At 36.9% G+C, this 24,012-nt stretch overlaps 3 protein-coding genes across 4 annotated transcripts; 1 reads left to right on the forward strand and 2 right to left on the reverse strand.

Annotated features, from left to right (window-relative positions):
- Nucleotides 1-748: 748 nt before the first annotated feature.
- LOC144640902 (uncharacterized) lies at nt 749-2,143 on the reverse strand (the record flags this gene model as incomplete). Its single annotated transcript, XM_078499961.1, has 3 exons — nt 1,997-2,143; nt 1,295-1,360; nt 749-843 (listed from the first exon to the last, which is right to left on the reverse strand). Coding segments are annotated over exons 1-3 (302 nt in total), but the record flags the coding sequence as incomplete, so codon positions are not given.
- Nucleotides 2,144-3,245: 1,102 nt separating this feature from the next.
- LOC144640904 (uncharacterized) lies at nt 3,246-7,096 on the reverse strand. The gene is made up of 3 exons (XM_078499964.1): nt 6,993-7,096; nt 5,064-5,170; nt 3,246-3,535 (listed from the first exon to the last, which is right to left on the reverse strand). The coding sequence occupies exons 2-3, from the start codon at nt 5,158-5,160 to the stop codon at nt 3,309-3,311; spliced, it is 324 nt and encodes a 107-aa protein (XP_078356090.1). The 5' UTR covers nt 5,161-5,170; nt 6,993-7,096; the 3' UTR covers nt 3,246-3,308.
- A 2,939-nt stretch (nt 7,097-10,035) lies between these two features.
- LOC144640903 (uncharacterized) lies at nt 10,036-15,362 on the forward strand. Of its 2 annotated transcripts, none has more exons than XM_078499962.1 (7): nt 10,036-10,679; nt 11,521-11,762; nt 12,245-12,383; nt 13,026-13,171; nt 14,188-14,364; nt 14,834-14,945; nt 15,025-15,362. In XM_078499962.1, exons 1-7 carry the CDS (start codon nt 10,391-10,393, stop codon nt 15,243-15,245), a joined length of 1,326 nt encoding a protein of 441 aa, XP_078356088.1. In that variant the 5' UTR covers nt 10,036-10,390; the 3' UTR covers nt 15,246-15,362. The 2 variants fall into 2 exon arrangements, with proteins under 2 accessions (XP_078356088.1, XP_078356089.1); XM_078499963.1 differs by having other exon boundaries at nt 13,026-13,166; nt 14,186-14,364.
- The last annotated feature ends 8,650 nt before the right edge of the window (nt 15,363-24,012 follow it).

Consider the following 24,012-nt stretch of genomic DNA (forward strand, 5'->3'; position numbering starts at 1 on the left):
ACAATGTATTTTTATTAATAATAAACTACCAGTGGCCATATTTTTCCTGGAAAAAAATTTGGCCTTTTTGTTGTTTGCGTCATTATGTATGGACCTTGACTGGGTTTCAGCACATAAAACAAATCAAAAAAAGAACAGCCAATATGGAGCCATCTCGACCTTACCCTTGGTCAATAACCCAATCACATATTTATGATGTTGACTTTCAGCCCAAAACGTGTAGTTAGAATTAAACATCAATGTATATGTTGCAGTTATTTTTTTATTATTATTTTAACTAGTTAGTTTTTTTTTTTTTTTTTTCCAACTACAGGTTGTTGATTTTTTTATACTAGGTTAATAATAGGGTTGGAGTTAGGGTATAGGTTGGAGTCATAAATAATATTTAAAAAAAAATAGTGGTTCACCCAACATTTCCTAAGTGGTAAAGTGGATAAGGGGTTGGACAGCAAATCCAGAGGTTGAGAGTTCAAATCCAGTGCACAAAGAAAAAAAATAGATGTTTCAGTAGTTCTTAGGGGAGGGGGATAACAGTAGGGGAGGGTAGTAAGGGTGGTGGGGGTGGTTATCAGACATTAAGGAAGGGGAGGTGTTTTTCTTTTTCTACTTATTGACCTAGCATAAAGAAAAATAGTTAGAAAAAAACTACTCAGTGGTAACAAGCTAAAATAAAAAATTAACTAAGATGAAAAATAGACTGAAACATGACATTTGATAACCCCTAAATCTACAGTGTAAACCATCTTACCTCGGATTTAAATCAAGAGAAGAGGAAAGCACTTGGTCATCAAGCAGACTGGCTAGATCAGGGTCATCCTCTAGTGAAATGATATCTTCATCTTTCTGATGAATTTCAATCATGCAGAAATCATTGTTAACGTGAGCTAAACTAACATGTTGACCAAACCTATCTCATTAGGTGGGTACTAGCATTCCATCCACAGAGAGTACAGTACACGCAGCATTTCTGGATTTGGTGCATAATACATGTAGCTTTTAATTTGTATTTGCAACAGCCAATCCCAAAGGCTAGCAGAAATAGAAACTACTGACCGGTATGTGACCTACCCAAGGATACCAGACAAGAGGGAAGCATTGTACCTTAAGCAATTTAAGGCAATGACTTCAGGACTCTATGTCACTTCCCTACCCCCTCCCTGAAAACTCAACTTTTCATTCCCGACTGATACTGTGTTACTTACTGAATAAAATGTTTATCATCAGCTTGTTAAAAAATTTATCCTGATTATAAATCTTGGCATTTAGATTGTGAACATTTCATCCTTTTTTATACCTCATTCAAAATGCTTTCTAAAGATGGCATGTTAACCACCTCTGGCAGATCAAGTTCAATGTCGACCTATTAAAACAACAAAACAAAAAAAATGAACTGTTCAGCTTTATTATTGATTATCAAAGATGAGTGTCTTGCAGAATCTGAGTTCTTCTGACTACAGTATTTGTATACCAGACATGTATAAATTCCTCTCAGTTTTATATTATTTTTTTTAAAGCAAGTACTTTACCTGTAGAGAGATTTTTTAGTGATTACAAATAAAGGATATAGCCAATTATAATGTTTAATATTCATACATTAGCTAAATCAAAAATTTATTTTGATATTTTTAATGAATATTCTGTTAATATTGCAGACCTGCAGGTAAGAAATTTTGTACCAGCATCCATATTTTTGGATATAACTAAACATATTAACATACATGTCAACTTTGATTTCCTCAATCTGTGGACTCTTTCAGTAATTCATTTCCAGGTTTGCTAGATTTCCACTAAATATTCTACAAATGGTTTGGTATCGCTAAATATTTCAAGTTACCAACATAAATAAAATTAAACAGACTATACTGCATTGAATCTTACGGTCTTCAATTCAATTTAAAACATTTTTGTCCGGAAATAAATCATGTTATAATTGCAAGGGAAACAAGTGACCCGCCGTCCCGAGCGATCTACGACTGAAAACAGAGACCATACTTACTGAATCGGAAACATGTCTTTGCCTAAACGAACCAGTGTTCGTGGTGAATGCTGCATCAAGTGATTCGAGTGATTCTAGCTGATCTGTTGTGGTTAATAGACCTGCCAATATGCTCGTGTCTTCTTTCAATTCGTCCGCCATCTTGGCTGTTCATGATTCCTAGTGCCAGGCCTGCTCGTGCCACATTGGGCGAGCAAGCGCGAGCAATCTCGGCCGAAAGTAGAAAAAAAATCTCTAAGTGCCCAGTGGAAATCTCGTGAAACATGTGAAACTAAAAAGCCGCCTTCGCCTATAATTTGATCTTACTGGCTTGCTTGAGGTATCGAATTTTAGTTTTTACTCATTCTTTTATTCTCAGAGCAGGAACGGTAGCATTCTAAGAATTCTGTAATATGATTGGCCCCAGTAATGAGCAGAATTGTTTTCTTTCTCTTGGCCGCTAGGTTTTTTACATTTCGAAATGTTTTTTTTTCTCTCCGTCTCTCTTTCCTTTTTTCCCCATTGTGAATTTTTCCCATGACCCAATCCTGTTAACAGTTCTTCAGGAAATCGGGATTCTTTATTAAAATGCAGGCCAAGCAATTCTCGCAGTATGGTTCCGCGTATAGACGACAAACTTTCGAAAACTGGTTTATCATGGACGATAACTATTCTCACGGCTGCGAATCCACAAGGTGTTATAATAAACGCCAAAATGATCAAGCAGATCCTTACAAAAAAGGGAAATTTAAGGGAATAAAGAGAACTTGAAATCTGACTTTGAGAGCATGAGAACGAAGTTGATAAATGTTTCTTTACTTTTGTTCAGGACTAAAATCACAGTCATTGAACGCGAGAAATTGTAAAATGGATTTTTTGGGGGGGCGGCTATATTTGCAATGGTATTGCAACTGGTTTTGTAGTTTGTAGCTATATAATTATGTTTATTTACGGTGATTAGAGACATAGGAGAAAGGTAAGCCTCGATCCAAGTGGCCCATACTGCCGGAGCTTATCGCGGTTTCGGTAGCATTAGTGGCTAGGAATATTTCTACTCCCCACTGGACGGAATGCTTCCGTTAAATGTTCAAAGACAATGTTTTTCATGGGTAAATTTGCCTGGACCACTTATTTTATAACAGTTTGGACCAAAAAACTGCGAAATTTCCGTGGGGGGGGGGGACATAGTCCCTTTAGTCATTGAGTTTTCTACACCTGGATAATAAGCGGCGCGTCGGAACCGTTTTTATAACTTTATTTTATTTCCACATCAGGCAAAGACATTTTATTAACTCTCTTTTACATTGATATGCATTACACTTTCTACATAACATTATTTATCCCAGTGGCAGCCACAGTCTTCACCGGTCATGTGTAAAGGATCATAATTGTTATTTTTAATAAAGCAGTGAGCCACGCCAGTGCAGTCCTGACCCCCAGTGCAAGCTAGAAACACACATCCGCAATATTGGCCAAAATTATCCGTGGTATGGTGATTATCGCAATCGAATGTTCTTCCTTTATAGACGACATTTTCACGAACTTTAGGCATTACTTGATCTGAAAAGAGTACAGGTAGAAAACACATTAAGTCGCATAATAAAAAGATTTAAACCCAATTTTTCACCGATCACGCATAAACGTTGAAATAAGTAAGAACCCACGTATAAGTAGCCTAAAAAGATTCTTATATAATTGATGTTTACTTGGAAATTAGGCTATTTAGGTTCTTAAAAGGGCTCTCCTTTTCTTACGAAAAGAGTTGCTTGTTGCTGGTAGAATAGAATTGCAGTCTATTGTTCATATAAAATATGTATACAATTATGTCTAAATGGCTGCAGTCTGAACAAATACAAACACTATTTTGGGTTATCCTATTTCTTTTTTTGGTCCTTTATACCTTTGTACCTAAGACCTATGAGTAATTGAATTTTACAAAATAAGAAACTGTTTAGAACTATAGGCTTAATCGGGTTCTTATCTAAAGCGGGTCTAAATGCACTCTCTTTCACTAGATTCTTATAATTTGTGGGTTTTTAACTGTATCCGACTAAATTACCTAGTATAGGTAATCACACGATTTCGAGTGCAATTTGGGATAAATCAGCACGAGTAAATTTTTCAAAGGCTAACCAAATTGCACGAGCCCGTAGTCTTTGAAAAATTTACGAGTGCTGATTTATCCCAAATTGTACGAGAAAAATCATGTGATTACTTGTTAATAATACACATACAAAAATTTAAATTTAATTTCAACTTTCTGCACTCAATTTCAACTTTTTGCGCTCAATTTCAACTTTCTGCACTGTTTGGGATTAATTGACGTGCTCTCAGCCAATGAGCATGCAGAAATTTTTGTATGTATATTATTATGTAAGAAATCACCTTCCCGAAGCTGTTATGGACTCGTGCATGAGCTTGACTTTATCTAGATTACCGCGATTTGATGACGGTTAAAGGGTTCATTGCGTGTCATTGTCCTGTATTTTATTCCATTTCACAAGTTTAAATAAAGGGTTCCAGACTTTTAATCACCTATCAACAATGAAGTCCAATCTCAATTACTAACCCTAAACGCACCGACCGCATTTCCGTATTTCCACTGAGTGACAAAAGTTAGATGCCATCATATGGATGCAAGTCAAGTCATTTGATTTTTTTTTATGGGATGCAGCTTAGGTTTTATTTGTAATTTTGTAATCGTTATACCGTAGGAGAATTGAACTGAAATTAACTCCTAGAACTCATTAACTACTGTCACTGCAGAAGAATAGAGCGGGTTTTCACTTGAGTATCAAAAGTAATCCACGTTTGCATTGGTTTTGCATTACTACGTTTAGTGATTGGTTAAAAACTCTCGCGCCACTTTCCCAGCCAACCAAAACCAATCGTGACTCCATCGCGCACGTTTTCTCGCGCTTCGTGCCGGCTTCATGTATTTGCTTCGAGTTCTGATTGGTTCACTGGAGTGTCTGTGTCCTTTTTGATTGGCCAGAGTGATTACTTTGGTATTGATTTTACGACACTCAATCGGAAACTGCTCTATCGGTTTATAAGTTACGAATGCAAAACCAAAGGTAATACATACCCTTTTGCTTGCTTTTGTCTTTCTTGACGTGTTTGGCTTGGGTGGATAGAAATACCACCGACAGAAGCAGAAATATACAGGCGAACTTGAAAGCCATCTTCAGTTTCCTGGGGAAACATGTGAAATTAATAATGTACGAGGTCCCAATAAATACACCAAGAAAATAAAAGCCGCGTAAAGGGGCTATGTCAAGGATTATACCAGTTTTTTGAACAGCCAAATTTTATATTTGTGTCGCAGGAAACGTTAAAAAAATAGTCCACTTTTATTAAAAATTGCTATATTAGAGCACTAAAACTGTATAATTTGGCATCTTTGGCTGCGGATGGCTCGGATGGAAACGGATTGCAACTTGAAAAAGAAATGCTTACTTTATCAAGTTGTTTCCGCGCGTCTTCAAAAAATCGATATTTATAGCTTTAGCTTGATTTCTATTCGCAAACTAAGGTTATATCTTCTTTAAGAGGTTCAAAGATAATGTTTTTTTATGGGTTCCCGTGACATAGCCCCTTTGAACTATTGAACTTGTAAAAAATGTAAACAATTCGAATGTTCTCCAAAGGTGCTAATATACAACGGGGCTTGTTGCAGGGACATTTTGCAGCGATACATGCCGGAGACAAAATCAGATCATGTACTATACACACAAGAAAATGTTAAGTAAAACCTCGATTTAACGAACCTATAAACAACGAAGTCATATGTATAACGAACGATATTTTCTGATTTTCGGTCCAGTTATGGTAAAATGTATGAAAAAGAACCCCGATACAACGAAACCTCGTTATGGTGAACATATTTTGCCAATCCCTTAGCCGTCCGTTGCATAGAAGTTCCTTTGTAGCAGGGACATGTTGCAACCACATGCCCCTTTGTGGCGTGGTGGTTTAACGTAAAACACAAGGACTGCTTACAGCAAGGCGCCCAAAAGTGTGACCACCTTTAATTAATTCACATTCTTTCGTGCAACCACCATCCAATCAGAAGCCAAGGACAGGCTCCAGTTGACTTCTGATTGGATTAAATCTGCACGGAAGAATGTGAATAAATTAAAAGTGGTCACACTTTTGGGCGCCGTTGCTGTAACTGTGCGATAAGTAAATCGTGAAAACTGTGTGAAAGTAGATATTATTTTTGGTCTTTTTAAAGGCGGGGCCTCTTAAATTGGAAAGTGCCTTAAATTTGTAAAAGCGTCGCTTAAAAAACCGTAAGGAAAAACTGAATTCAGAAATTCTTTTGTTCTCAAACTGCTTACATATTAATGACAAGTGGAATAGTTTCCTTACAGCCGGTCCTTAAATTTCTGCTTTCACAAAAAAAAAAAAATCAGAAAACTTTGCTAAGACGGCCGAAGACACATTTAATTTAAACCTCTATTCAAACCACAACCACAACGTATTCAAAGTCAGCTCAAATAGATGAGTAGTGCAATCTTAAATTAGTGAATTCAAATAGCAACTACTTATAAAAAATATCAGAGCTGCTTGACAAAAAATTTCAAGGATAAACAGAGAAATTCGGCTTTCTTTCAGTTGCAAGTTTAATTTAAGTAAGATTGGTAAGATGCAAATAAGTTTTAAAAATTAAGACATGAAATTGATATTTGATTTCCGAAACGGAAGATGCTAGACAAATTCTCGGCTTTAAAATTCGAACAAGGAAATATGGGTGAAATGCTACGTTATTTTTAATAAAACTCTAAAAAGAAAAAGGTAGTGGGAAAGATCGAGTAAAATCCATCACACATACAAATGGAGGATGTTTGAAGAGCAAAAAAAAAAACAAGGCGGTAAATAAAACAAGATTGATCATAATAATAACGTGCAAGAAATGAATGCCGATCAAATCACCGCCCTACGATCGGTGAGAGAGTCTTACACAATTAATATAAAATGTCGCGTAAACAATAATTGCCTTTGAAAGTCTTACCTTTTGAAAAGTAAGGTTGGAGCTCTTGACTGCAGAAGTTTAAACACAGAATGAATCCCTCTACACACAGCTTAGATTGTTTAAGATCACAATGAGTGTAGGGGCGGGCCGAGACACATGTACATCAAGCTGAGTTTACCCGCAGAAACGACCAGAAACACGCGGAAATAGAATTCAACACCAGCTTTAAAATCTACAGGAGCAAGTGAAAGGATAAAATTAGAGACTCACGTTCAACAAATAACTTTATTTGGAGGTATTTTTTTTAACTCTTTTGGAGTTACATATATAGTATGAAACTGTAAACACAAAAATGTACCAATGGTAAACCCTCTATAGCATTTTGTTGACAACGAATAAACGTTTTGAGCCAAAATCTCTCTATAAACTGTAACATAATAGACCACCAGTTGTTGAGTTAGACGCGCGTGTAACTACAGAAGTCTATTGTTAAGTAAATCGAATATGAACGTTGTCAAAAAGATGCTTAAAGTTAGCGACAAAAAATATTGTTTTCTAAATAAAATGTTGTTATAAACTAGGTTTTACTCTCGGATAGTACTTTGCACGTAATGATTAATTTCCAATTTTGGAATAGTTAATAGTTATAGTTAGAAGGATTACCTGAAAGTCTGGGAAACGCCACTTTACATACAAGGTAATGTTCTTTGTGTACGAAGTTAGCTATTTCACCGCATGTATGTTAAGTTACAGGGTTTTTTAACTTATCTTTTTAAAGCTGGGTTTCAATCCCTTTAAACACACGTTTTAGACAACTGGCATCTTTGATTAGACCGATTTGATTAAACCAACTAATGTAAGATAACGCTACTAAAGCGGCCTTCACACGACAAACTATTGGCCAACTCGTGTTGGCAAACTCAAACTGGTGTGTGTGAACGACGCAACAACAGCAAACAAGTTGGCCAACTGTTGACGACAAAATAGAACTTGTCTCTGTTCTCACCAACTGTTTGCCAACTGTTGACGTTGTGTCGTTCACACCCACCAACTTGAGTTTGCCGACATGAGTTTGCCAACTTTAATTTGTCGTGTGAAGGCTGCTTAAGATAAATGTAGCTTTTGTTAAAGGGACCGTGTCACATATTTTAGCCAAACTTAGGCATAGAGAAAGACCATCAAATTCGTTTACATATATAAAACAACCCCTTAAAACAGTGAAGGAATATTTAAATAACAGACCAAATGCAACAGAAGGTACGGATGGCCAAAAGTGTCGAAGATTGAAATGGATTGCGATATGGGTTTTTGAAATGTGGTCCGGCGGAACAGTTTTCAAAGTCCATCTCGTCTGCTTGTAACTTTAAATTTTAACGCCCGGGAGACACATTTGGCTGCAACTGAAGCTATGGTTTTGTCATTTAGAATCATAGAATTAACTTCTTTGCAAACATTTAGCTTCATAGCGAATATTTGACAAAATTTAATAACACAAAATTAACTTAGCCGTGACACAGTCCCTTTAATATATACCAAATTCCAGAATGTTCGTTTATTGAAATTGATATTTGAATTTAACATATAATGCTGACTCAGCGTACAAGTGGAACATATAAATAGCAATCAAAAAACACTATTAATATATGTTTATTTAAGAGTCCGGAAGCAATTCAATATGTTTGCTCAAAGTTGTGAAATTACCGATAACGCTTTGTCATGATTCACACACTTCGACCACCATGAATCAAATTTACTAATCTGATTAGGTACAGTTTATAGTTACCTTTATTATTTTAAGAGGTTTTAAATGCTTTTTTCAGGAGGAACTAATGAAGCCTGCAGTTTTGTCTTGAAGAATTCATCGCCGGTTAATATGGAATTTGCCGAAGGAACTGATTTACCAGGGAGATAAACTTAGTACCTTGTTTAAAATTTGCGATAAAAAAATGAGACTTTAAAAAAGCCCTTCTAAACAATGATTTAAAGGATTTAAAGTTCTAATGCTAAATTTCAGATAAGTTTTGAAAATAAAAAATTTCCGATTTGTCATAGCGTAGAAATAAGAGAAATAAAGTAGAAATAAACCGAACTATCTTTTGGCTAGACTTTACACAACCCTAACTGAAGTAACATAAAGTATTCACAAAGTTTTCTAATGTTGAGGTTAATATATTTACTAAAAGCAGATTTTTATAGGAAATGTATCAACTTTGAAGTAAACTATATTAAGAATGAGGAAGTTAAAGATTGTCCTCTTGTAGCCAATAAAACAGTAAGAAGTGCGTCGACAGCCTCTTGATTATATTGTGTTTCAGTTCTTCTTGCATAACATTAGTTTTGTCCTTGACTACTGGCAATGACAAGGGTTATTTTTTTGCTACCGGAAGAGACATAGATAAGAGTAAATATAACTGAGAAATGGTGTTTATATCGAGCCATGTGTTATTTTTTAACAAATGCCAATTCTTAAATGCGAGCTCTGCTTTTCAATGTTAATGAGCGGGAAATAGGTCTGATCTGATTGGATTTTTTTGGAAAAAAAGAAGGACGAAAAGTTTGAAACTGATAGTGGCTTTATTCTAAGTAAATTGGCACCCCAACCCCATCGGTTAGCTTTCAAATTTCCTTATAGACACATCTAACTGCTTTTCATCATAGGCGCATTTTCAAGTATATATAATAGAAATTGCCACTGACACTGAAGATGCGTCTCTTCACTGTATATGAGAGCTTAAAAATATATGAGTAGATCGAAGGTAAAAACGTCTATTTTTTTCTAGGACAAATAATAATATCACGGGTTTCTCAATTTGTAACAAATTGAGAATCCCGTGGTATTATACGGTAAAAGCTAATGGAATTGAACCTGGTTCAAGGTTTTTAACGAATAAAATGTTCGGGTTGTTTCATTTTCTTTATTCCTAAAAAATATAAGTTTTATCTTGAAAAAAAAATGTTGCAATATATTCATGCTCAACAGCAAGCCACTGAGTCATAGTATCAGATCACATATTCATGCGTCATATGCTTCCTGAATACCTGAATATAGGATCCGATAATTTACCACTACATCAAGCGACCGACCCATACGAAGCTATAACCTTCTGTCAATCAATTATAAATTACTAATTAGGAATAAAAACTCCATTGGTTCAATATCGTAGACTATACTTATGGTTGAAAAATCAAGTTTCCGTTATTCATTTCAGGTGCCAATTCGATCGTGTACGGTTAATGCCTCCAGCAGTTTCAGCGAGTGTTAATTTTACAAGTACTCTTTGAAATACGAAGGTGAAAGGTCTTGTTTGGAAGAAGTGAAGCGAAGTAGTGTTTTTTGTTTCATTTCAGAGACAAGTGCAACTACGATTCGACAGTCATTGCCAAAATATATATCTTTTCCGCTGACTGTCTGATATAAAAAAAAAAACATAAAGCTAATGGCTATATCGTCTGTATCCTCTGCATGCTTCCTGCTGTTCATGACGGCAATCATGGGCTGCAGTTTGGCCGAGGTCCTTAGAATCGTGCGTGATAGCACATTTCATAGTGACGATTTCCTTCTGCCATCTTCTCAGTGCCCTGGTGGCCAGCCACAATGCAGTAAATTTAACGGCTCTGTGCTTGCGATATGCTGGTGTACTTGCAATGATATACAAAGCCAGACGACAGGCTTCTTCGAGCCGAGTTATGGCTGTACTCAAGTCAGCCGTGTTCGTCATCAAGCAGGTATGACCAACATTTCTCGATAGTTAGCTAGTTAATTAATTTGGGGTTTTGATCAATCTTAACTACTAAAACATCGATCAGCAGGCTGCTGATTTTCAGAATTTCCATTATTGTTGAGCGCAGGCATTACTGCCAAAATTCCACTCTTAATTATAATTCCCTTATGTTTGGTTAACGTGGTTCTTGAAGTTCAATGTCTCACATCTGGCTTTCAATAAACACTTCACTAAGAGAGTTCTGTCGAGCGGTACAACTCTATGAAAGACGGGAAGACAGGTTTTGTATGTGGATAATCAATATTCGAGAGCTTTCCTCGTGGCAGTAAATTATCACAAGTCTCTGCTGATCTTGTTCAAAACTTTGCAGGTGTAATGCATGTGCAAGGTCTCAAAGAATGCAAACATATACGCTGTTGACTAGTTTCGCAATTCAAGAGACTGCGAAGTGTTCTTTGTCGTATCAACAACGTTGTTTCAAACATATATTGTTGCTATTTTAAACGACGAGGTTTGGCCTCCTGGAAGATAACTAATCCCTCCCCAGGTAAGGCCCACGATTTCTAGCCTTGCTACAAAAGTGCGTCCCTAGCATGGAAAAAAAATAATTTTAACCAACTACTTTTTAAATATCTTTTTGTTTTCTTCGGTCTTACTTCGTTGCGAAGTGTTTTATACTTTTTCGTTGGTCGACGAGAGAACTAACTTAACCAAACTTTCTTAAGCCGAGTGTTTTTTTTTTTTTTTTATAATAAATTGTATCAGGAAGTATGTTATAGTTGTATTTGCTACTTGCCAATATAAATTTCAATCAGCTTATTTCGTACTTTTAATTATTCTCGCAGGCTGCCAGATTCTTTTCACAGACGAAACAACAAACCAACGTTTAACTTTTTTCCCGACTGATTCTATTCGAGAAAAAGATGTAAATGTCCCTGCCAACAAGACGTGTAGCTTCTTCTACGGAAATCGATTTTATGTGCAGTACCTCGATTGTACTGGTTCCTGGAGATCAATAACACAGCAAAGTGTGCTTGACGCTATAGAGTTGACTCCTGGTTGGTCGACGAATAATTTGAGAATTAGGGTAGGTCTTCACAATTGGAACAGGAACAGAGCTGGTGATGCATGGGGGCTGTGAGTAGGGGGCGGATGGGGGAATGGACGGGGGGCATCAGGCATTCTTGTAAACATTTAAACTGTACGGTTGTGAGCCAGAATCAACTCTTGCATGAAGTAATGTGGTTTTAACTTTTGAGTTTGTAAATGAAATCGTTGATCCTAGTGTATGACTATTTGAATTGAGCAGTGTTTTAAGGCAGTGCTGTTTTTCATGATGTTTAAAGGGGTTATAACTTAACATTTTGTGGGTAAAAACCCTAGTGTGTGACCTTTTAAATGAAAGCTTTTGTTAAGTGCTGTCATATGAAGCTATTTACCTCTACTTTCAATCTGTTGTTTAATGCAACTTGAGACTTTGTTTCGGTTATTTAAGAATTTGATTTCCTGGGAGTAAACAGTACATGTTGAGTAGCTAACTAATCCTGTTTTTCATATTTCGTCTTTCAGATCAGAGCTGGCTCAACCCAATTCGTGAACATTACCGCTGGTCGCCTTGTTAGGGTCGCAATACAATGTCGATCTCAGGCTTCTAACGATCAGCCCACAAGCTCCTGTGTCGTGTTCCAAGTCCATGGATCAATTGAATGTAAGGAATTATAATAAGAAATGTTGTTCTCAGACTCAAATCAGACTATGCTTGTGAAGAGAGTCTTTCATACGCATGTTACGTGTGAAATGAGGCTAGAGAAAATGTGTCATACCAGCATACTATGAACCATTAACTGCTTGTGCTTTTGTTTTGTACGCTCCCTTTATAAAATGAAGATAATTCTTATATACACCATTCTCGGAGGCCCCCAAAAGACAGGGAGTGTCAAAACGGTGGGAAATACACCTCTGCTTTGACTTTCCCTCGACCCTACAAACGGCCCCTTAGTCTCCGAGGATGTTTACACACAAACGAGCCTAAAATCTAAAGACATCTCTAAATAAAAGTTTAAACTAAACTGTAGAAAAGTACAGAAGAAAACCAACCAACGATGTTAAAACGCGTACGGTTGATCAAAACTGGACTACATTGAAATGAAAACTTTGTATTAAATAATTACCGAAAATAACCTTCTAGGAAACAAATAAACTAAAATTAATTATTTAATTAACATTAGCAGTTGCACAAAAGATAGATGCTGTGAGATCCGATACATCTTTTTTATTAAAAAGCATCATTAAATTATTTAAATTAATAAAAGAGGGAAAAGTTATGGTTGCCACGGTATTTCTTTTAAAGGTCCCTTCCCTCAGCCGACTCTTTCACCAGCATTAGCTCAGGCGACTTTGCCGACACCTGTTGCAGAAGTCTCAACTTCTCGCCCAGTTACTACGCCCGCGACAAGACGAACAACAAGAACATTTTCAGAAAAAGCTACAACTGCGGTATGTTACTTTCTAATCATTTATCATATGGTATGAATATCAAAATCCTCAATCATGATTGGTTCCCTGATTGGTTCCCTGATAATAAGCGTTTTCACTCACGTCACCAGCGGCCATATTGGTTTACTAAAACAAGAAACGATTTTAACCTAAAAAACTAGTTTAATTCCTGGAGGGATGCCTTGGAACACCAATATGACCGCCGTTTCTTTGTTTTGGAACACAACTATGGCTGCCGTGACGTCATAGAAAGCGCTCTATGGTTGCAACAATGATCTGTAAAAGTACTTAGCATTCAATGGCTGTTTTCCCTTAGTAATAAAGCCTGCTGAAAAAACCTACGGCAATCCCGTCTGGGGAAAAACATGTATTAATCTGCAAAGACGGTATCGAACTTTGCAGCAGAATTGCTCAATTAAATGCGTTTAGCAGACAGATCCCAAGGTTCTGGACGATTACCTGTTCTTTGGCTTTGTTGCGAGCATTCTCGTACGTTGCTATCCCTATCTGAGAACCATCCTAAGAAGTTTATAAAGATGAACTATGGATTTCTAAAGATGAAGCCGGCGAAGATTACCGAAAGCAACTGAAGGCGCCCCCAAAACTAATATGATATCGGATGGTAAACAGCTACAATTTTGATTGTCTCGCAAATGCTGCCGAGAACCTAGAATTTCAATAAAGTCCTTCGTCGCAGTGATTTCTCTCAGTACTGTAAACAAGTGAGAACATACTTCAAAATTATTGTTACTAACACTATCAGTGTTTTCAGAATTTACAATTTCTTCCAATCACTGAAAGCAAGTCTGACACAAATACAAAAGGTCTTGGATAACCTCTGAGTCGCTTTATTGGACAGAAGAACGGATAGAGAAGGACACAGATTTTTCAATTGAAAGGTTCATAGGGGCTTTAAACTCGTATCTCAACAACAGTAGTTGATACCAGTTGCCACAGTTTGCAGCCCCGCTACCTTTTCGCTTAATCATGACCTTTTTGCTTGTATATTTACACAGAGCCGCAACACAACTCAGGTCCCTAATGGTACAAGAACTCTATCACCACGGTTAAACCAGACAACACCGCCAACGCCAGTAACCAAAAGAAAAAATTCAACGAGACCTCTTCCCCCGATAACGACGGCCACAGAAAAACCAACACCAAGCACGCCTTCAGAACACGTTCCAACTACGGTATGCATGTTTCTGGTCATAGTTACTTTGTATTGTATGATTTAAAAACATTAAAACTAATGGTCCTACGTACATTTGTACTTGCACTTGTGCGTGTACTGGGTCGCTTTACAATACTGTAAGATAACATGGGAACATTAGGTGCCGGACGGGTTTGTTGCCCATATATACTTCCCTATACAAGCAATGTAGGTATGTACATCGCCAAGGTGTATGGTTTTCGAGCCCTTTCGGCCGGTCTAATAAAAGGTATAGATTTTTGACTTTTTTTGGTTCCAGATAGGGTATGGTTTGTGCACTCCGGTCATGAATTAGGTAAAATTCTCGGAAACACTCTTTTGATCAGAGAGCAGAAAAGTCGTAGAAATTATATTAAGACAACCTTTGAAAGTTTAACCAATTGATTAATTCAAAGTAATATTGGTTTTGTATTGGAAACTAAATATAAATTAATCTTTCTTTCAAATAGAAACCCGACTGCTTGCCTGCATTAGCAAACTACCTTTGGAGCCTGGCTTCGCTGTTGCAGAGCGTCAAGAGTGACCTCGAAAAGACAAAACAAGAGTTGCAAGAGGCTATTGGTAAGTTTGTAAAGTTTAAGCATTTTCCTTGACTGTCTATCCAATCATATAAATTCGTATAAATTTCGTTTTCTCGCAGGCCAATGGCCTCCCGGTCATTACTGTATTCTGGCTAGTGGATCATGTCCAGCCGGATTCACTCGTCACGCGGGCCATATGCGTGCTCTGAGGCAATACACCGCCACTCACACATACATCAACCAGGCCACGTTCGGAAGTAGTAGCATCAAGTGTCATGGGCGCTGCGGTCAGTATGGTCAGTGGGTTGGAGATCTGGTCATCGCTGCGTGTTGTAAATGATGGAGACAACACAAGATTCCTTTCAACCTACATAACAGTGTTACACAAAGAACTTTAGTGACATGAGCAGAGGTTTGTCCAAAATGTCAACTATTAAGTTACAAAAACTGGCTTTGTATGGCAGCTGTATTCAATTTTATTCAAATAAAGGAGGCGGCGAAAACATATTGCTTACAATCGGTGTTTTATATGCTATCCTTTAAGCCCGGTTTTCACTAGCGACGCAAGCACAAGCGCGATCACGCAAAAAGGACAAATTTTAATCCTTTTGCTTGTGCTTGCCGCAAGCACAATCACAAGCATCCAAATGTAATGCGCCTGTGTTTTTGCTTGAGTCGAAGCCGTTTTCACGGAGAAATATGAGCTGTTATCCTTGCGCTTGTGCTTGTGCTTGAGCTTGCGTCAGTAGTGAAAACCAGGCTTTAAGACGCTTTTAAAGGGACAATGTCGCCAGTTTCACTTCAAAAATTTAAGAGCCTTAAGACATATGGAAACTACGAATGGTGTTTCATTTTTGTTAAATATTACCATGCAAATGTACTGAAGCGATAAACAAGTGATATTATTGTGATGGCATCAGGAATTTTAGACTTCAACTTGAAAAATTCAGGCTGTGTAATGCAGTGTAATTCAAATAAGGCATTTCAATAAACGCATAAATTTCCACTTAGCTTTACAATTCCCCTGCGACGATCAACTTCACTTGTCCCCTGGCGCCAAGTTGGCGCATAGGGCTGCGACGATCAACGGGCATATTTATGGAATCCAAATCCTATAAGAATCTTAATTCCTTCTGACAAGTTTTTTGAGTGTTCTCATACCATCTTGCTTGGCTTAATTGCGCCGGTAAACCTATTGAAAGTGTAGTCTATTGCTCAAGGACGTTCTTCTAACATTGATTTTTGTTCTCAAACTTTCCCCACTGTGAGTTTATAAGTACCTCGTGTCAGAAAAGGAAAAAAAAAACTATAGAGGGGGGGGGGGGGAGTAAATATTCAACCCAATGTTCACTCGAGGTGCAAAAGAATCGAATAAGGAATGCACTGAAAATGACGATTTTGGGCCCGTGTGTTGAAATACCACCAAATAGATTTAACTTATTTTCACTCCAGATCCAGCAAAACCTGCCAGTATAAGGCTAAAAATGTACAGTTTGGACCTTTTTTGGAAAAATACCAACACGTGGATTTAACCTAATGTTCACTCCAGGTCCAAAAGGACCGAATAAGAAAGTGCTACACGAGGCACTGAAATTGACGATTTTGAGCCCTTGTGTTGAAATACCACCACGTAGATTAAAGCTTGTTTTCACTCCAGATCCAGCATAATCTGCCAGTTTGGGGCTTGAAATGTACAGCTTGGGCCTTTTTGGAAGAATGCCAACACGTGGATTCAACCTAAAGTTCACCCGAGGTCCAAAAGGACCGAACAAGAAAGTGCTACACGAGGCACTGAAATTGACGATTTTGAACCTTTGTGTTGAAATACCACCACGTAGATTAAAGTTTGTTTTCACCCCAGATCCAGCATAACCTGCCGGTTTGAGGCTTGAAATGTAAAATTCAAGCTTTTTTTGAAAAATGGCAACACGTGGATTTCGCCTCACTGTTCACTCCAGGTCTAAACGAATCGAATAAGAAAGTGCTACATGAGGCACTGAAAATGACGATTTTAGGCACTTATGCAGAAGTACCACAACGAAGGCTAAAGCTTATTTTCACTCCAGATTCAGCAAAACCTGCCAGTATGAGGCTAAACATTTATAGTTTGGGCCTTTTTGGAAAAATGCTAACACGTTGATTTAACCCAATGTTCACTTGAGGTGCAAAAGAATCGAATATGATAGTACTACATAATGCACTATAAATGACGATCTTAGGCCATTCTGTTGAAATACCACCACGTAGATAGCTAGATTTAACTTATTTTCACTCCAGATACAGCAAAACCTGCCAGTTCTATATTTTTAATGTTCCGTTTGTGCCTTTTCGGAAAAATGCCAACACGTGGATTCAACCTAATGTTCACTCCACTCCTTACAAAAGCCTGGAGTAAATATCTATGTATTCTCTTACATGTAATTTGTGTTACTAGTGAAAAATCACTATGATCAATCACAACCTTGTTACAATTATTTTCACTTTTAAAAAGCAGGTTTTTTCACGCTGTCTGAGATGGCAGAACTTTATTTGTTGCTGTAAATATTCTAACATGGCTTAACCAATGGATTTTGGAGAATTTTTTTAATGTCTAGAAGAAAAATCGAGATACAAAGAAAAGCTCTCAAAAGGGATTGTAGAAAATGGAGAATATCAAGAACTGAAGTTGCTAAATGATTTCTGCCTTATATTTGAAACATAACATTTTCATGCTGTGATCACTAATGTAAACACAATGGCCCTATTTGCTTTGTAGATTACTTATAATTATTTTAGTAAACCTGCATAATTCTTTGCAGTTAAGTGAACAGCTTTTTCTTTGCTACTCTCCCACAGTGATGTTAATTTTTCATTGAAGTTTGTAATAATATCTCAGTACTGATATAATGAACAAATTACATCATGGGTAGTTCCTTTGTACAATTTTTATTCACTTGTTATGAAGAATAACAAACTCATTCGCTTGCTGTGCTCATTCATCCTTACGGTATAGTAATTCTTTGCAACTTGTGAATACTGAAAAATCATACGTGTTTACTAACCATAAAGTAATCTCCCTTTCTGACCTACATATAGATTAAATCAAATCAACTTTGTTTTACGAGGGTTGCACATAACAGTCTTTCGACTGACAAACCTGTGGCCCTCGGATTCCCGATCGAATTGGAATTTAGAAGTGTTGGTTTTTGTGGAGGGAGGAAAACCGGAGAACCCGGAGAAAAACCCTCGGAGCAAGGACGAGAACCAACAACAAACTCAACCCACATATGACGCCGGGTCCGAGAATCGAACTCGGGCCACATTGGTGGGAAGCGAGCGCTCTCACCACTGCGCTATCCCTGCTCCCCTCAAATTACATCATGGGTAATCTGCTTTAAGCTGAAGATAACACTTTTACAATTACATAAAATAACTTGAGTTCATTAACAGAAAGTCCAATAGATTGCTATTTTCAGGTTAAAACAATTTAACTAGGCTGGAAACAGATTTAATCTGAAAACCATTTTAACATACACATGAGCCTGTACAAAAAAATCAAGTTACAAGTGGGATATTTATGGTATGCCACGAGAAAACATTGCATAACTACAGTATTTCATCTGCTGCCTCTTCTTCTAGTAATGCATACATGTATACATTGCTTGAGGAATACACACAAAAGGCTGTACAACATTAGATGAATATACGTAAATAAAGGTGAAACTTGTCAGGAGCTTTTATTTTAGTGTTACCGTATTCAGTTTGGAATCCTCCATCTGCTTTAGGAAAAAGCCACCAGATTATACATACAGCTATAAAATTAATAAGTTGTGCTGTTGGTGTTTAAGTCATTGCAAATTCTTGTTTTTAGAATATTTTGTTTTGTTTGGATCACAGGCAGACAAGTCTCTGTATTTGAGGACGCGTGACGTAAGCGTCACGATATGCACTATTTGATCCCATACAATCACTGTAATTTGTAACAATTGACCTCGGCTTGAGTCAACTGATCATGAGAAATGCTCCATAAAATACTGAATTTCGCATCTTCTGATCCCAGACATTGATCGTCAATTACAGGTCAATTGTCACAAATTACAGTGATTGTAATGTATGGGATCAAATAGTGCATAACGTGACGCTTACGTCACGCCGCCTCAAACACAGAGACTTGTCTGCCTGTGTTTGGATGTGAGAATGGTCGCAATGTAAAGCTGTTTACTCATGCGTTCCTGGGTTTTGTTCGCTGCTTGGCAAATTCCATGATGTCCGCACAACATTTTTCATCTCTAGTACACAACATGTATCAGGTTTTTTCCAAAGATTTAATATTTTGAATGTCGGATTCGAGAGATTGACTCAATTTAATTGTTCATTCATATTCAGAAATTTCCTCCAAAAATCTAAACTGAGCTGGTTTAAAAAATACAGCAAACTAGCGGCTTAGGTTTCGGTTTGGCTGTAATCTTCAAGGCATGGGATAAATGCATGTACTGTACGTGCACATGAAGCCAGACTGTCATACAGTAGAAAGCTTTCTGTATTTAGATAGTAGCCTACTAAGCTGGGGTATACAAGGAACCAGTTCCAAAAGATTTGGGTCAAAATAACAGACTGGATAAGCCTTTACATCAGACTATTTTGGAACCAGTCTGGAATGGATCCAAATTAAACTGGACATGGTATTTTGTGGGTCCAGTTTTGGATCCCTACCAGACTGGTTCCAAAACAATCAGACATTAACAGAAGCTAATCCAGTCTGGATTGTAGCCTGAGTGGACCATGAATAATATTTTATTGTTACATGAAAACTTTATCAACCACATAACAGAAATTTTTTGAAAGTTTTTATTGAATGGCGAAGCAAACAAGACTAAATGTAGTTATTCCAAAGTCAAGATTGAAGTCCAATTGATCAACAGTTCTATTTCAAAATGGCAGCTCTGTACTTGAATGGGTGAATGAAGTCAGCTTTTTGTCATTTTTTGAAATCTGCTCTGAAGTGAAGGCTGCATTTTAAAAATTCTTACACAGAAGGCCCTCAGTTATTTCAACTAGGAGTGGCACTGCAGTCACTGCATCAAGCTAACATTTATAAACTGTAGTGCATTTTATTGCACAGTTATTATTTTGTTTGTGTTCTTTAAATAGAATATTTGGTACTTTTGTGAGCGATGCCATTTTTGCCAGATCTTAAAACGTACAATCGTCATGTATGTGTCCAAGTGAGTGACCACATTCCTACGTTGGCTTAGTTTTTTCTTAGCTACATCCCTGTAACTGGTGTGGAAAATATCTTTTGTTAGTATATATGCATGTAGTAAGTACTGTCATGTACCACACAAGTGAATAGTGCTTTTTGCGGTGCTGATTGGTTAATTAGCAAAGTACCGGTACAAAACAATGTACAGTGTATATTCACGCCCTTTGCGCATCGCTTTGTTTACTTAAAGTGATGGTTTAGTCCTCTAGTTATTCAACTTGTGTGGTATACATGTATACTTATTATTCACCTCAGGGTCGGTCAATGTGGTAGATATTTACCGCGGGGCGAGATAAATATCCACCACTATTCACCCCCACTTTGGTAAATAAATGTTAATAAAACTGAGGACTTCGTTACCTAGGGGTTTACAGATTTAATGTACAGATTTAAGTTTCTAGTCAATATTAATATACATGTACTGTTGTTTTTACTTTTTTGCAGATGTACCATGAGGGAATTTTTCAAATTTTTCAATAATAATAATTAATAATATAATAATAATTTTTTGAAGTGTGAAAAAAATATTGCAGGCCAGCAGTTGTAACCACTAATTGTTGTCCCCGAATCATCCTTCCTGTGTTATTTTAAGAGGAAAAAAATTAATCAAATGTAATTTTAATTTCTAAAACTAATCAAAGTTACAATACCTAGTTGATGCTATGATTTATTTTGTATCAATGATGAAAAATGAAAATTGTTTGGTTAAATGGATTTATTCTAATAAATTTAGGATCAAAGAGGCAAAAAACGTGTCGTCTTACTTTGGCAGGCATTTCATTTAATTTTGCAGTAGGCATCAGAAACTAATTAAAAGAGAAGGTGAATGTAACAAGTTAACTTGGTTTTTGCAACAAAATCATTATGACAAGAGTATCTGACAATGAGCAGCCAATTGCAAGTAACCTGTGTTACTTCCAAAGATGTTTGCTTGTTTGGAAAACCTGAGCTTGCTCAAGTGAATGGAAGCTACAGTATGTGAAAATGAAATGAAGACTGTACATCTATTTCTACATCTATTATACATTTACACTTCAGCAAAAGTATGATCTCACCAATTTGGTAAGTTTTTGTATGTTTTCTTTTTTTCATTACTTTGATAAATTATTTTGATTTCTATTTTCATTTTAACAACCACCAGAATCACATGTACAGTACATTGTACATGTACTTGATTCAACTTTGGAAAAGCAGTTTAAGATTTTTCATGGTGGTAATGTCTTTGTCTGCCTCATGAAAAGCAAGTGAGGGGCCAAATTCATGGGTAGTGAAAATGTCATCAAAAGCCATTACTTTTTTCATGACTCATTAATATTCTACCGTTCACGGGAAAACAATGGGTTTTTCATGGGGCATGAAATTAATGCCATCATGAAAACCCCATTAATTCCAACACCATGAAAAATGAGCTTTTTGATTCATGGGTTTTTTATCATCATTAAAAAGCCATTAAAAAACCATGATGGGCTCGATTTTGTTTCATGGCATTTTCATGGGTATTTTGTTCATTAAAGTTTTTTCATGGGTCCTGAAACGTTGAATATTAAGGGGATTTTCATGGGTTTCTCATGAGATTTTCATGTAGTATTCATGATTATTTTCAATGAAAAAACCGTGAAAATTGAACCATTAAAATCTCCTGAAAAACGTATGAAAAGGCCATGAATTTTCCATGAAAAAATTCAGTGGTTTTTCATGGGTTTTAACTTCATAGTAAGATTTAACTTAATTTCACTCCAGATACGGCAAAACCTGCCAGTTCTAGATTTTTAATGTTCCGTTTGTGCCTTTTCGGAAAAATGCCAACACGTGGATTCAACCTAATGTTCACTCCACTCCAAAAGGACCGAATAAGAAAATGCTACACGGAACACTGAAATTGACGATTTTGAACCCTTGTGTTGAAATACCACCTCGTAGATTAAAGTTTGTTTTCACTCCAGATCCAGCATAATCTTAAGCTTATTTTCACTTCACATCCAGAAAAAACCTACCAGTATGAGGCTAAAAATATACAGTTTGGGCCTTTTTGGAAAAAAGCCAAGACGTGGATTCAACCCAATGTTCACTCCAGGTGCTAAAGAATCGAATAAGAAAGTACTACATAATGTACTGAATATGAAGATTTTAAGCCCTTGTGTTGAAATACCACCACGTAGATTTAACTTATTTTCACTCCAGATCCAGCATTACTTGTCAGTTTGAGACTTTTTGAAAAAATGCCAACACGTGGATTCAGCCTAATGTTCACTCCAGGTCCAAAAAACCGAACAAGAAAGTGCTACACGAGGCACTGAAAATGACGATTTTGAGCCCTTGTGTATAAATACCACCACGTAGATTAAAGCTTGTTTTCACCCCAGATCCAGCATAACCCGACGGATTGAGGCTTGAAATGTACAGTTCAAGCCCTTTTGAAAAATGGCAACACGTGGATTTAGCCCAATATTTACTCCAGATCTAAACGAATCGAATAAGAAAATACTACAGGAGGCACTGAAAATGACGATTTTTTTGCCCTTTTGTTGAAATACCACAACGAAGACTAAAGCTTATTTTCACTCCACATTCAAAAAAACCTGCCAATATAAGGCTTAAAATGTACAGTTTGGGCCTTTTTGAAAAAAATGCCACCACGTGGATTCAACCCAATGTTCACTCGAGGTGCAAAAGAATCGAATAATAAAGTACTACATAATGCACTAAAAATGACGATCTTGGGCCCTTCTGTTAAAATACCACCGCGTAGGTTTAACTTATTTTCACTTCAGATCCAGCAAAAATTGCCAGTTTAAGACTTGAAATGTACAGTTTGGGCCTTTTCGGGAAAATGCCAACACGTGGATTCAACGTAATGTTCATTCGATGTGCAAAAGAATCGAATAAGACAGTACTACATAATGTACCGAAAATGGCGATTTTAAGCCCTTGTGTTGAAAAACCACCACATAGATTAAAGCTTGTTTTCACTCCAGATCCAGCATAATCTGCCGGTTTAAGGCTTGAAATGTACAGTTCAACCCTTTTTGGAAAAATGCCAACACGTGGATTTAGCCTCACTGTTCACTCCAGGTTTAAAAGAATCGAATAAGAAAGTACACATAATGTGCTAAAAATGACGATTTTAAGTCCTTGTGTTGAAATACCACCACGTAGATTTAACTTATTTTCACTTCAGCATCCAGCAAAACTTGCCAGTTTGAGACTTGAAATATACACTTTGGGCCTTTTCGGAAAAATGCCAACACGTGGATTCAACTTAATGTTCATTCGATGTGCAAAAGAATCGAATAAGACAGTACTACATAAGCTTACATAATGTTCCGAAAATGGCGATTTTAAGCCCTTGTGTTGAAATACCACCACATAGATTTAAGCTTGTTTTCACTCCAGATCCAGCATAATCTGCCGGTTTAAGGCTTGAAATGTACAGTTCAACCCTTTTTGGAAAAATGCCAACACGTGGATTTAGCCTCACTGTTCACTCCAGGTTTAAAAGAATCGAATAAGAAAGTACACATAATGTACTAAAAATGACGATTTTAAGCCCTTGTGTTGAAATACCACCACGTAGATTTAACTTATTTTCACTTCAGCATCCAGCACAACTTGCCAGTTTGAGACTTGAAATGTACAGTTTGGGCCTTTTTGGAAAAATGCCAACACGTGCATTCAACCTAATGTTCACTTCAGGTCCAAAAGGACCGAATAAGAAAGCGCTACACGAGGCCCTGAAATTGACGATTTTAAACCCTTGTGTTGAAATACCACCACGTAAATTAAAGCTTGTTTTCACTCCAGATTCAGCATAATCTGCCGGTTTGAGGCTTGAAATGTACAGTTCAAGCCTTTTTGGAAAAAATGG

Source organism: Oculina patagonica, unplaced genomic scaffold (assembly GCF_052425735.1).
Source record: "Oculina patagonica isolate OP01 unplaced genomic scaffold, crgOcupat unplaced55, whole genome shotgun sequence".
Classification (NCBI taxonomy): domain Eukaryota; kingdom Metazoa; phylum Cnidaria; class Anthozoa; order Scleractinia; family Oculinidae; genus Oculina; species Oculina patagonica.

What these genes read in the sequence shown, in the direction of transcription:
- LOC144640904 (XM_078499964.1), bottom strand. Translation starts at nt 5,160, where the DNA reads ATGGCTTTCAAGTTCGCCTGTATATTTCTGCTTCTGTCGGTGGTATTT. An exon ending in AGACAAAAGCAAGCAAAAGG is followed by an intron (nt 3,536 to 5,063) that starts GTATGTATTACC and finishes TACTCTTTTCAG; the next exon opens with ATCAAGTAATGCCTAAAGTT.
- LOC144640903 (XM_078499962.1), top strand. Translation starts at nt 10,391, where the DNA reads ATGGCTATATCGTCTGTATCCTCTGCATGCTTCCTGCTGTTCATGACG. An exon ending in CAGAAAAAGCTACAACTGCG is followed by an intron (nt 13,172 to 14,187) that starts GTATGTTACTTT and finishes ATATTTACACAG; the next exon opens with AGCCGCAACACAACTCAGGT. An exon ending in AGAGTTGCAAGAGGCTATTG is followed by an intron (nt 14,946 to 15,024) that starts GTAAGTTTGTAA and finishes GTTTTCTCGCAG; the next exon opens with GCCAATGGCCTCCCGGTCAT.